Source organism: Schistocerca cancellata, chromosome 1, assembly GCF_023864275.1.
Source record: "Schistocerca cancellata isolate TAMUIC-IGC-003103 chromosome 1, iqSchCanc2.1, whole genome shotgun sequence".
Taxonomy (NCBI): Eukaryota; Metazoa; Arthropoda; class Insecta; order Orthoptera; family Acrididae; genus Schistocerca; species Schistocerca cancellata.
The window spans coordinates 413,556,668-413,571,427 of record NC_064626.1 but is presented as its reverse complement, the minus strand read 5'-3'; the positions used below and the strand labels follow the sequence as shown (position 1 = coordinate 413,571,427).

Genomic DNA, 14,760 nt, shown 5'->3' with positions numbered 1-14,760 from the left:
AGTGCACAGAAGCAGTTCATTGTAACTGTAACCCTCAATTAAAATATTATTCCATCTCAGATTTTAATTATTTGATTGTAAATCTCAATTGAAATATATCTTGCTAACTCCACAATGCAGAGATTTCTCCCTCCTGATGGAGCTATAAAATGTGATGTGTAAATGAATGCATGAAAAGCTGATTTCCTGTTCCTGGTATTTTAATGTAATATAAATAGGTTGGTAAGAACATATACTGAAAATACATAGTTTACAGCATTGAACAAATGCATATCATAAATAAAAAATTGCTCTAAGTTACTCTGTATATTGTTGAAAAAAAACAATACCCCATACCTGACTCTTTGTCAATTTGCCTCATGAATGTAAAAGTGCTTGAAGCCAAAGTACATTGTTATTGCTTGTTGCACATCTCTCCATGTTGTAAAGCAATTCTTGAGTCATGGCTTAAAAAGATGGATGGAAATCGACACCATTTTATAATAAAAATTTTTCACCAAAGAAGAAATTATAGCTCCTGAAAGTAATGTACGAAAATGGAGATTTATTTTTTGTAGTCGTTGATAGCTGCTACCCATTGCACCAACTATCATTCTTTCAATTTCATTTTCATTGTAATGAATTCAAAAATTTGTGAGCCCTGAAGTACCAGCATATGTTCCGAATCAAGTAAGCCAGCTTACCGAAAGCCACAAAATCATAAAAGTCAGTTATGTGGTATTGTTTCTTTAATGGCAATATCTGGTCACAAGGTAAAATTAAAGCAAACAACATCAACCTTGCTCACAGTCATCTGTGACCAATTTTAAAATAAAATGCATAGCTGAAAGCATTTTTTATCTCAAAATAACCTTCTAACAAATTTGTCAATTTCACTGATTTTCAATAGCACATTTGCTAGAATCCATATTCAGTAACTATGATGCTGACGGTATAATTAAAAATTTATGCTTTAATAAATTCTAAATTTTCAGATGTCGAGCATAAAGTAACACTAGTCGCAGACAGCATGGTGGCTGCAACTGGAAGACCAATGGTCAGTAGTGAGACTTCTGCTGCACCTTCTGAAGAACATCAAGAAGATACAAAACCACAAATTACAGATAGTAGTTCTTCACTGGATACTAATCAGGACTCTAATGTAGTTACTGAGGCACATCCAGTCTACCATGGTACAGAAATGGAGGAACAGGAGAACACAGGAGACACTGTACATGACACCACTGTCACCGAAAAACCAGAAACTGTTTCTTCTGCACAGGAAGGACACATACCAGCATCCCCCGAACCTACTGAAACCCAGACAAGTCATGTTCCCAGCTCTGAGAAACCAGCTGATGAACATTTAGTGCAGCAAGAGGAGAAAGATCAACAGAGCACTGAAGTACAGCAAACAGTTCAACCAGTGGAAGGTGGATTGGTTGAGGAGCAGGCCCCCAGCGAGGTGAAGCCAGAGGCTACTGAGGCAGTAATTCAGGAAGGAGCTGATACTTTAGAGCATACAGTTAGCCCATCAGAAAGCCAAAATGCGGATCAACAAGTGACAACAGAAAAAGCATCCACTGAAGATGGCTATGTTCCAACAATTTCTCCTGTTGGAATTTCAGAAACCAAAGAAGACCACACATATACTCCAACTTCAAGTGCTGAAGAAGCTACAACTGTAGTGGTAGAACATTCATCTGGATCCAGTGATGCAATACTTTCCCCAGGTTCTTCATCAACTGCTCCTGATGCTGAAGGATCACAACAACCAATAGCAGCTGTCACTGAACACACTGACAGTTCTCCAGGTCTTTCCTCATCAGTCATTGATGAACAACATGTAGAACACTTCACTATTTCAACTGACCATATCACACAACCAGCAGCTGTTACAGCTTCTGTCGAAGGAAGTGCACATGAAGATCAGTCATCTCAAACTTCTGTTTCAAGTACTGACCAGGTATCTATTTCTAGCCCGCATACGGAAGCAGCTGATGCAGAAGGTGTTACCAGTGGGCAAGTTCCTTCTGAAAGTATCCCTGATGCAGAACTTCCACCTGTTGAAATAGTAACAGATAGTCAGCAAACTGTTTCAATAATACATAGTGATGTTCCTTCCGTAGCACCACCTGAATCTGATAGTCAGTCAAAAGACCCAACAACAGCATCTTCTGAACAAATGAAACCAGAAGAATTTCTTAACACTGAAAAACCTGATGTATCTAGCAGTAGTCCAGAAAGTTATGAAACAGAAACAGTGACTGCTTCATCATCAAATGATGATGAACAGCAAGGTACAACTTCTGTGATACATCATTTACCATCTGAGAAACCTTCTGATCACCAACAACAGGCAGAACATCAGACTGATTTTCCAGCAATAACTGGCTTTGAGGAAACAGTTTTTCCTCAACAGGCAGGAGAAGTAGACTCAGAGGAAGGATCTGGACATGAAGAACCTATTCACCCTGTAGTTACTGAAGCAGCTGACTTAGAGCAACAGTCATCTTCTCACCCTGAAACCATGGAAGAACACCAACAGACCGTGTCACAAGGATCTTTGCTGTCTGAAGAAGAAACAACTGTACCGAGTGAATCTGAAACCCAGCAATCTCCTGTATTTACTGAGCATGTACCTCCAGTGCAGCCTGTTGGAGAAGAACAAGGAGGAATAGAAGCATCATCCATTCACCCTGAGACCAGCAAGCCAGACTCTGTTCATCAACATTTGCCTGAACAAGACACAATTCTCACAGGAACATCTGGTGATGTGCACACCACTTCTCTTCTAGAAAGTGATTCTCAGCAGTCTTCTGTTACAGAGAACCAACTATTTGATAGTGATTTGCCAACAACTCAAAAAAATGAGCAATCCTCACCATCTGTGGAGGTAGTTACTGAACATTTACCACAGCAGCCTGTCATACTTGAAGGAGAAGCTGAATCTAATGAGCAGTCTGTGACTCTACCTACCAGTGACAAAGAGGATAGTACTGTTATACAGGAATCTCTCTTCACAGAACAGGAAAAGCAGACTGAAAAACATCCTGAAGAAATGCAGACAGTTTCCCCAATTGATGATATTGCTCAACAAGAATTGGTTTCTCAGCAGCCTGTACAGCAGCCATCTGACACAGAAGAAACAGCAGAACAGCAGACACTTGCACCCGTAGCTGCTTCACAGCAGCCTGATACAGTGATGCAGGAGGAGGATGATGATATTGCTCAACAAGAATTGGTTTCTCAGCAGCCTGTACAGCAGCCATCTGACACAGAAGAAACAGCAGAACAGCAGACACTTGCACCCGTAGCTGCTTCACAGCAGCCTGATACAGTAATGCAGGAGGAGGTTACAGACAGGATTCCTGATGACCAACAGCCATTGTCCCCTACAGAAAGTGATGCTCAGCATGTTGCTGCTTCACATCCTCATGAGTCTAATGAGGGATCAGGGGCCATGGAAACAGCAGAAATTCAAACATTGTCTCCTATCACAGTGGAAGAAGCATCAAGCACTGTTTCACAAGAATCTACATTACCTGGAAGTGAAGCTGTTTCAGCTGCAGAAACAGGGCAAGAAGAAGGTTTGGCATCAGAAGAAGAAAAGGAATCTGTCACTACTCAGCAACCAATACAGGCAGTATCCCAACAAGAATCTGTGTCTGATGATAAGACACCTGACAGCATTACTGAAAATTATGCCGAACAACAGACTTCATTAACAGGGGATGTCAGTTCTCAGCATGACATTATTTCTCAGGAGCCTGTAGTTGACGAACAACATGAACAAACAACATTTGCAGCTGACAGTCATTCAGAACACACACCTGCTCCCTTACAGCCTGTTACAGTTGACAAAAATCCTGACATTCTTGAGCATGAGACTACTACATCTTTAGCTTCTGATACACAGACAACAGTTGTTTCTGTAGAGCCCATATCTACTGCAGAAGAGGAACTAGATAAGCTGCAGACTCTGCTCCCACCAGGAGAAGACAGTCAACATGTTTCCATACCACACCAGCATGCACCAACTACAGAAGAAATGATTTTGCAGACATCCTCACCAGTATTTGAGGACAAAGAGAGTTCTGCAAGTGTAGTCACGGTTAGTGAAGACAACAAGACACCTGGATTTACAGAGGAAACAAGCAAACAGACAGTAGCACCACTAGATCATGATGTTCAACACTCTGTGGTCCCTCAAGAGGGTGCACCTGTCACAGAACCTGCAGAACAACAGACTAGATTTACTGCACAGGATGAAATGGTGCACATTGAGAACACACAAAAGCCGTCACTGGATGGTCAGCAGGTCACTGAGATTTCAGGACTGTCAGATGTAGTAACTAATTTACCTGTAGACGCAGAAACTGAGCAGTTCTTGATAGGTGAGGAGGGAATAGAAAAAGTAACAGAAGCTGTGGAAGTCCAGACCATTTCACCTACTGATTCAGAAAACAAACAAACTGATGTTCCCTCACAACCTGTTACTATTGAGGAAGTGGCAAATGCAGTAAGTAGTTCAGATGAGGAACACAGCATCCCCTCTGTTATACCTGATATTGAACCAACTCACATATCTCACCCTGAAAGCCAAGTTGGGCATGAAACAATTGTCACAGATGTATTGGATGAACAAAGTACAGCAAGCCCTGAGCAACCTGAAATATCTGAAACACCCACAGTACCAGTTGCAGGTACGGCTGATGAAATACAAGTAACTAACATCCCTGAAGAACATGTATCACATGCTGCTGAAGCAAATGTTGATGATGCAGGAGAAATAAATGTAGACACGCAAACTACTACTTCTCTTGTATCACAGTCTCCTGTAGAGACTGTTTCAACAGTACAAGAATTAGGAGAACTCCACCCCTCAACACCAGAGGAAACAGAAGTCCAGCAGGTCACTACAGCTCATATACCAGAAACCTCTAGTGAGAAACCTGCTGAACTAGAAGGACCAGAAATACAACAGAGTTCTGTGTCATCTGAGACTGGAATTCAGGAAGCAAGTACACTTGCTGAACAGGAAGCATCAGTCATTGAAGACACAGGATCACAAAACACGATTTCTCCTATTGAGTCAGGGACACACACAGTAAACGTTGATCAGCCAGTCTCTGCACCTGATGTGGAACAAGAGCCGGCATCTCCTTCCGAGCCTGAAATTCAGCAAGCAGCAAACACTGAACAGTCAGTACTGGCAGAAGGTGATAGTTCCTCTGTGGCAGAAACAAGTGTAGAAACTGCCACTTCAGCAGTTCAGCAGCCTACTCCCTCTAAGGAAGAAGAGCATTCTTCAGTAGAATCATTGGAACAGACTGCTAGGCCCACAGAGGGTCATGTCCAGGAGGCCACTGCTACAGAAATCATTTCAGAACAGCTAGCTACATCTGACAAGGACACATCCATTAGTTTCAGCAAACCTGCTGACCAAGAATCTGTGTCTGAAAGTACAGAGACATCAGATGAACCTCATTTAATTGAGACTGTTGTATCAACAAGTATTCCGGAAGACATGGAATCTCAATCAAGCAGTTCCAGTGCTCCAGATGTGGATCATGGTGTGCAGGATACAACTAGTGATTTCACACAATCTAGTGGTGTGCAGGAAAGTGGCACTGTAACACTGGCAATCATACATCCTTCTCAGGCTCCTATAGAATCAGCAGATCATCATATAGAAATTTCTGAACAGTCTTCCCAAGGTACAGTTACAGAAGCAACAACGGTTCAGCATGAACATACAACTTCAGCTCCAGTTAAGCCACCTGTCCATGAAGAGGAAGAGGAACAAGTAGCCAATAATGTCCATCCTGTGGAAGTTACAGAAGGAAATCAGATTCTTACTGCCTCTTCTGAACATCCACTGCACACAACAGCACAGCCTGCACTAACTTCTTTGGATCATTCTGATACTAGCCAAGCATCAGCTGTACAGGAAAATGAACTAGAAACTAATGCGTCTTCACCATTTCATCCAGATCAGAAGCCTGCTCATTCTTCAACATCACATCCAGCTTACGAACATTTCCCAGAAGATCATACTTTGGCAACTGGTGAAGGAATCGAACACATAACGGAAGCAACGAAACGACCATCACATCATTTCACAACTAGACCACCATTAACTACAGGATCACACCATCATCCAAGTCAACACCCTGAAGATCAATATGAGCAGTTTCCATTTGGAGAAGGACAGTACCCAACAGGAGGTGATACAGATTATGATGATGAAGAACAAGCTGCCTTTGGTCCAGGAACCTGTCGCTATGGGGGAAAGGTCTACGTATCAGCTCAACAAATACCTCGTGATGACCCTTGTGATTTCTGTTTCTGCTTCCGAAGTGATATCATATGTCTTCAACAGAGCTGCCCTCCTCCTATCCCAGGTTGTCACGAAGAGCCAATCCAAGGCTTTTGTTGTCCACGATATGAGTGCCCTGTCTCTATGGCAACTGTTCTGAATGTATCAACAACTACCACCACCACTACTACCACTTTGCCACCACATTTCCTAGCGCACCACTACAAGGGTGCAGCCCACAGGACTGGGTGTCAAGTTCAGGGAAGTGCATATCGTGTTGGAGAAGTGGTGCACTCTGCCTCGGGTCCCTGTTTGGAGTGCAGGTGAGACCACCTACTTAAATTATTTATTAAAGTGTTTGGGGAAAAGGATAGAGAATAATTTGTTGTGATTTATTATATGTCTTTGTAACATTGTTCTTTAACTACACTATAAGTGTTGTTTGTATTCAAATCAATTTCTAACATCTGATATCCTGACAGAGCTAACAGATTATAGGTGTTTGATTCCTTCTTTTTATGCAGTAAAGGGACCAAAAAACCATTAGCACCAAATGAAAACTATATAGTGGCCTATTGATTAAACATGACTCTACTTGAGTGATAATGACACATTCAATTCATAATCTGTCACAGGTAGATTTCTTAAAAATGGCCATCATGTGCAGTGTTTTAATTATTTCCTTTAGGAATGCATTTGCTATTGTTATCTTGCACACTATGAGGAACTGAAGTCATTCAGAGGTTCTGATGTCATTTACATTAACATTAAAATGTGACAACTAAGGAGGTGCAGTTTGAACTAAGTAATTTGGACAGCCTGCTTCACAGCACCACAAATTCTGCTCTCAATGACTTCTGAATTGATTTGCAGTCCAATAAAAATAAATATGAAATTATCAGGGAACAATAACAAACCTCAGATAAGAAACAGGGAACAATAAAAAACCTCAGATAAGAAACAAACAAATAAACAAGTGTTAGAAAAATTGTAGTTTTTGAAACCAGAGGTTTCTTCACTCAGAAAAAGCCTTGGTCAAGAAGGGCAGAAGTTTGTGTCAACTTTCACCAGTGTGTGTGCATGCTCCTCCTGATAAGCAGCTTTTTCTATTCTTCTTTTGCTCCATTCTCTGCTGTTCAAGTTAGGTACCAGCAACCAAAAAATGTAAATATTAACAGAGTGTGATACACAACTGAGATGGAAGTGACTAGATTTTACTTCTACACATTTCCACCATTGAAAATGTATGTGAAAAATTGGGTCTCTAATTTTTAGTTTTAAAATTACTAAATGTTATCTATAAATCGACACCCTCCTATGAGTAACTTATTAAAGTAAAAATGCACATGAGAATGCAAAGTTTACCTATTACAGTAGGCATATTATATACCAGCTTTTTCAACCCCTAAGTTCTTCTTTTGAGAGGACTGCAAAAATTTCTATTAACCCTTTTGGTCACATTTTTTTTTATTATTATTTTTTTTATTTTTTATTTTTTATTTTTATTTTATTTTTATTTTTTAAATTCATGGCTTTGCTATCCAGTTCTTCAAATTAAATTATGATTTTTCAGTTGCATAAAATATTTCGAGGTGGCCCCCAAGGGAGTATACAACCTTCCCCGAAATGAGGACATTGTATTCAAGCGGGTGCAGTATAAGTCCAAACTCAAAGTATTTTATTTGATTTTATTTCACCAAAATACATAAATTACACAAAGCATATTTAACGATTGTATATACATAAACTATGGTTTTATACTTGTGAAGAATGACAATCAAAGTTTTTTTCCATCCAGAATAAGTGAATGTTACATTTTACACAATAAAATTTGGTTTTGCCTTTGCAACCCTGTTTCTTTCACCTGCCAAATGATTTTTTTTGTCACTGACCACTGGAAGATGCCCTACGTTGTTCAAATGAACATGAGCTTCAGGATGAACTTCCGCATTGGCTCATTTTGAAGTACTTGGAGATGGCATTGGACTCTCACTAGTGGGCGCCTCCTTTTCCTAGCAGCTGGCGTATCTATTTTTGTCAGTACTTTTGCCATATTTGTCCTGAAATGAAGTAAATCAAGGGTCTTATTTTTAGGAACACCTAATACTGATGTGTTTTTCTTGTACTCAGTCCATGTGATCAGAAAATCCATCTTGTTGACCCCTCACATATGTTGGTTGTAAACTTGAATAACTTATGGCCGGTTAATTTTTTACACACGTCTTTGTTCCTAATTCCCACAAAATTCGACACCATTACCACTGGCTTATTGTTACGCCATTTTGTTACTATAACTTTACCACCTTCACTTATCAGTTCCTAAGCAGAGCCTCTTCCACATTTCATTATGTTTTTGTCACTCAAAAATCATAAGTTCTTGAAGTGATTTTGGCAAAGTACACATTGCGTACATATTCTTATTTCTCAAATACTGCAGATGACTATAATTTGAGAAATAATTATCAAAAATGAGAAGCACATTTGTTTCATTGACTCTTTCTGTTAATTTCACCACTACTGATGGAACAAGACCAAAAATGTTTAACACTGCTGGATCAAGTTTTGTTGTCGAGCCTTGATCTGTTATAAAATCAAACATTTGACCCCTTGTTCCATAGAGTGCAAATGTTTTTATTCCATGTGGTTTCAGTTTGACCTTAACATATTGTTTTACATTCAATGATCCCTTGAAAGCCACTATTTGCTCATCAACACTAAGATGTTCTTCTACTGGTAAACTCAGCAACTTTTCTCTTATGGAATTGTATATTGCTCTGACTTTCCAAAATCAATAATTTTTATCAGGATCACTTGTTATGTCAACGAACTGGAAGTTCTATCTCAATTTTAGGAAACAGTTAACTGACACAATGTGTGCTATTTGGGAAATGTATAGCTGTGGCCTCCAGTAATATCCAATCCTGGGGTATTTCAAATTTCCCATCAGAATGTGGATTTCCATAAGTGGAAGTATTTATTTTTCTGTTCTAGGAGCAAAATTACCTACACTTCTGTAAACTGCATAAATATTTGTGCATTCCACACATTTCTGTACAAAGAACACAATTGAAACATTTTCTTAAAAAATTGGTAGGCACTCTCAAGGTTATCCACTGACTCAGAGTAACATCTATACCATTTGATAATAGAGATATTAAGTGAGTCCTCTTTTCCTCCATTGCATATCTTTTTCAGGTATTAATTGTCCAAAATTATGATGCCACTCTAGACCAACAACGTCCATCACATCAGTTTCAGGTGCAATATTTATTTCAGAATAGTCTTGTTCATTGTCATCATTGTTTTGTGCTCCGATGATAAGGGGATCTCCAGAATCTATAATAAAAAATGCTATTACAAAAAGAAAATGTACATCTGAGTAGCCCAGATGAAAAAGCTGTTAAATTCATTTTATATCAATTCTGAGGTGAGCACACAACCGTGTACATTTTTTCAGCACCTACATGATGGAATATGTTTTGGGTTGCAAAACTGGCTATAAACCATTGAACATGGCTGTCAAAATTCATGTTCAGTTTCAAAAGAAGCTAACTGCATGTTGTCTTCATGTACAAAGCCTGCTAAATGCCCAATAGGCATGGCTGTCACCCTGCCATGTATGGATGCAAAGCATGTGAATAGACATCAGACTTACAAATCTGGACATTCAAAGCTATCTTTCAGTCTGTTACAATAAGAATGGATACTATTCTTATTCAGCTTTAGGTTGATTGTGTTGTAACAAATCTACATCTACACGGTTACTGTGCAATTCACACTTAAGTGCCTAGCAGAGGGTTCATTGAAACATTTTCATAACTAATTCTCTACCATTCCACTCTCAAACGGCACATGGGAAAAAGAAACACCTAAATCTTTCCATTTGAGCTCTGATTTGTCTTATTTTATTATGATGATCATTTCTTCCTACATAGGTGGGTGTCAACAAAATACTTTCACATTCGGAAGAGAAAGTTGGTGATTGAAATTTCATAAATAGATCTTGCCACAAAGAAAACCACCTTTGTTTCAGTGACTGCCACCCCAACTCGCATGTCTCATCAGTGACCCTCTCACCTCTATTGCACAATAACACAAAACGAACTGCCCTTCTTTGCACTTTTTCGATGTCCTCTGTCAATCCTACCTGCTAAGGAACCCACACTGCACTGCAATATTCCAGCAGAGGACGGACAAGTGTAATGTAGGCTGTCTCTTTAGTGAGTTTGTACATCTTGTAAGTGTTCGACCAACAAAGCGCACTATTTGTTTCACCTTCCCCACAATATTATCTAAGTGGTATTTCCAATTTAAGTTGGTCATAATTGTAATTCTTAGGTATTTAGTCAAACTGACAGCCCTTAGATTTATGCGATTTATCGTATACCCAAAATATATCAGATTTCTTTTAGTACCCATGTGGATGACCTCACACTTTTCTTTGTTTAGTGCCAATTGCCACTTTTTGCACCATACAGAAATTCTCTCTGGATCATTTTGTAATTGGAATTGATCGTCTGATGATTTTACTAGATGGTATGCAACAATAACATTCTTGCTGCTAATGCATTGTCATTTGGATGGGATGAGTGTTTCATTATTATCTCAGTGTCACTTATCATGAAGTTAGCGGGCTTTGCTTCTAGGCTACTCAGCTTACAAAGTACCGTATGATATAAAACATCTAACATTACCTCCATCATGGTCCTCTTTTTCAAAATTAATGCCAGGATCATTGGACAGATTGTCAATCTCAGATGAATTAAGGAGCTCTATGACTTCTTCTTCTGTAAGTGGCCTTTGTTTATATTGGACTTGGGACATTGTGAAAAAACCATAAGCTGACTAAAACGACAGCAAAATAATGTCCTAAATTTCTATGCTATGCCTTTCAATCATGATGTCCTCATTTGGAGACATGTATAATGTTATAAATATGTCACTTACCTTTCGTTCTGAAAGACACCTTTAGTTTTCACCTTCAAGAATGCACCTTTCTGTGCACAAATAATTTTTTTTAGCTAAACTCAGAAGATATTAACTGTCTGATGGGAGGTACAAAAATTACTGGGAAGTGTCCATGTGACTACACATTCAGTTTGATTTTGTGATAACATAGATTGACAGGAGATGGTGACACTGTGCTCAGATAAACTCTCTGCTTGTGGCAATATGAGGACAACAATCATAAATGGTAAAATTTAATGAATTTTAATATACTAAGCATTTATTTAGTATGTCCTTATATGAGGACACCAACACCAAAAGGGTTAAGAAAGATAAAAAAGAGAAAAATGAAAGACACAAATATAAATGTTAATTAGAGACTGTGATAATTTACTCATACCTTTCACTAAGAAGAGATACAGCATAGAATAACATATGATATGGTTCAAACAGCTAGTGTGATGCAGCAGATGAGAGTTCAAGCAAAACATGGGAACAGAATAGGCAAATCACCAGTTAGAAAACAAACACTTAAGAGAGAGCAAAAAAGTGAGTTGTAGGGACTAAACAGAATAATACACATGAGTGAGAGAGAAATATTGGTGGAAAATAAATAAACTTTTCTGTTAATTTTAGTGTTTTCATTGACTTTTTTCTAAATGTAAAAAATGGCAGTCATCTGATTTCAAACTGGAAAATACATACACTTTATAGGCAAAAGAAATTGTACAAAGCAGTACAAATTTAATACAAGAAGTCAGCAAGAGAATATTCACAAAACATAGTTTGTGTTCTTTGTATTCTGTGAAAATCATAAAATTATAGCCTTGGTCTGTTGCAGACAACTTTTTCATTGTTTTATTTTAGGCCATCATTTTTATTTGTTACCCTTGGCTGAACAGAAAATAAGATACTAAAAGAACAGGCCATGAAAATAAAAGTAACAAATAGACAAAGTAACTCTTCCAGTTATTCAGCTGTGAGTGAACACCTGACAATAATAGTCACACCAGACACTTTTTTGGGTCAGTGTTTTGGCCATGGCTACATTTTACACAATGTTTCAACAACTGCTCTAGTTATCTTGGTTATATTCTACACGTAATAATATTGGTCATGCTTGCTAAACAGTCTGCAACGAGACGAGGCCAGGACAGCCACTGGCCAACTTCAGTGGTTGTATGCTAATATCACCATTAAGTCTGTTTAACATTTCAGAAAAAAATCTCTACAATGAGGTCAGACCGAACCCCGAAGGGGATATCCTGGCCAATAAATGCCATATGATCATTTCATTTCATTTCAGCTAATTTGTTTCTGCAATAGACTATCAGATTTATACAAATTTATGTTTTTTTTCCCCATAGGTGTGGTGGAGATGGCCAAATGAAGTGTGACCCTAAGGAATGCAGTCCAGAACCAATGTTACGAAAAATGATCATGGCAGCAGCATCCAGAAGAAGGTGAAGAAGAGTACAGAAACTCTCACAGATGTGCTCAATTGAAGAGGCTTCCTTTGGTGATAATGGAAGCAAAGTTAATATTTGTGCATTGACTGTGTTGTGACAAGAAAACTATTGTGGACAGTGAATCTTGTGGCAACACATGCATATATTGTTTTAAAATTCAAGAATGTTGTTGTTTAAAAGAGATTAAATTGGGTGCCAAAACTAGTAGGACAAGCTAGGAGAGGATCTGAGAAGACTGTGCCTTTCCTCTTTACCTCTGCCCTACGCAGCCCTCAGTCTTCTGAGTTGCACAGTTTTTAGTGCAAATTTAAGACAGTTGTTGCTGTGTAAAAACTGGTAACACTCATGAAATGTTTTCTTTTTATGAGTGATATGCTATTGAGGATAATCAAAGCAAAGATTGTCCTCACACACTGATACAGGTAGACTGATCTTCCTTTTTATGAACGTTTTACATCTACATATTTTGTGTCTTTTTGAGTCTTTACACAAAATCTTTTGCTACACACATTGTACCAACCGTATATTATTCAAGGAAAAACTTTATACACAAGTTGAAGGGTTGGAGGAGAAAATTCAGAGACGTGGCACTTCCTGTTTTTTAATATTTGGTGTTCATTATAGCCACTTATTCTGAAGATATTTAACAAAATCTCCATGATTTATACTATTTAAATATTTTTTTACTATTTATCTCAGTGTAAGCATAGGTATAACAAACAGACACTTCCATTTTTCCCGCTTTTTGTTTATTCTATCTTGAATAAGTGAGCTTTTGGAACACATGTCCAGGTAGTTTGACTGGTAGAAATTTGCAGGTGATGTGCCCTTTACTTCAAATTTTTTACTACTTGAACTATGACTGTTAAATTTCTGCCTCTTGAACATCTGGACAAAAAGCTGTATATTTATGTCATTGGTCATATAGATACAGTGTTAGTATTTTTAGTATTTATATATTATATATAAAAATGTAATTACGTGAGCTTTCCTTGGACGTGTTTTCTAAAAACACTCCACATTCTCAATGACAAAATTTAACTAAAATTTTCTACTTCATTGAACTGAAACTTTTATGTTCTTCATGTTACAAATGTGCACAATGAGATTCTGAGTCATTTTTATGAATAAAATTTTGTGATTTGTACCTCTCGCTGTTTCTTTGCTTGGTTCCTTTAAGCATCCCAGTTATTATATTTAATTATTTTTTTTTTTTTTTTTTTTTTTTGTATGTTGAACAAAAGTCTAATTATGAAGTACGTATTTCCACAGTAAATGTTCTGCAGTTTTCACTCCTCTCCTGGTCCAAAATTCCTCTTCTGCTCCAAAATACTCCTAATGTCATAACATCTTTCACAGCCTTTTCACAGCAGAATCTTATTAGTGTTATCCATGAAGCAAATGTCTGCAAGGCCACAGCAAAAACTAATAGGCCCAGAGAAAATATTTGTTACCACAGATACAGAAAATGTCAATCTGTTTTCCAGCATGCACTACCCTGGAAGTGACATTTACTAAATTGTAGGCATGCCCTTGAAAACTGCTGGCTGGACTGGAACACATCTGTGATAGCTATCTCCAGTTTTTTGTAAATGTGAAAATGTTTATTAGACAGGTGTGAGCAAGATGTGGAAACTGATTGGAGCTATTCTGTATTATAGGATCTACATCCATGTACATACACTGCAAACCACCATATGGTGCATGGTAGATGGTACCTTGTACTACTATCAATCATTCTCTTTCCTGTTCCACTCATGAATGGCGTGAGGAGAAAACAACAATCTACATGTCTCTGCACAAGACCTAATTTCTCTTTTCCTGCCTTTGTGGTCCTTACACAAGATACACATTGGTGGCAGTAGAACCATTCTGAATTCAGTTGCAAATGCTTGTTCTCTAAACTATCTCAATAGTGTTTCACAAAAAGAATGTCATCTTCTCTCCAGGAATTCCCATTTGAGTTCACAAAGATTTTCTGCAATACTCACAAGTTGATCAAATCTACTAGTAACAAATCTAGCAGCACATCTCTGAATTGCT

The 14,760-nt window shown here is 38.2% G+C and overlaps 1 protein-coding gene across 1 annotated transcript in view; it reads left to right on the top strand.

Moving 5' to 3' along the window:
• LOC126180299 (mucin-17) overlaps positions 1 to 13,864 on the top strand; it is an 88,692-nt gene extending 74,828 nt beyond the window's left edge. The window contains exons 9-10 of the mRNA XM_049924686.1: positions 975 to 6,624; positions 12,616 to 13,864. Coding sequence (XP_049780643.1) covers positions 975 to 6,624; positions 12,616 to 12,715 — 5,750 coding nt within the window. The 3' untranslated portion in view covers positions 12,716 to 13,864. The remainder of the gene's footprint in view (positions 1 to 974; positions 6,625 to 12,615) is intronic.
• The last annotated feature ends 896 nt before the right edge of the window (positions 13,865 to 14,760 follow it).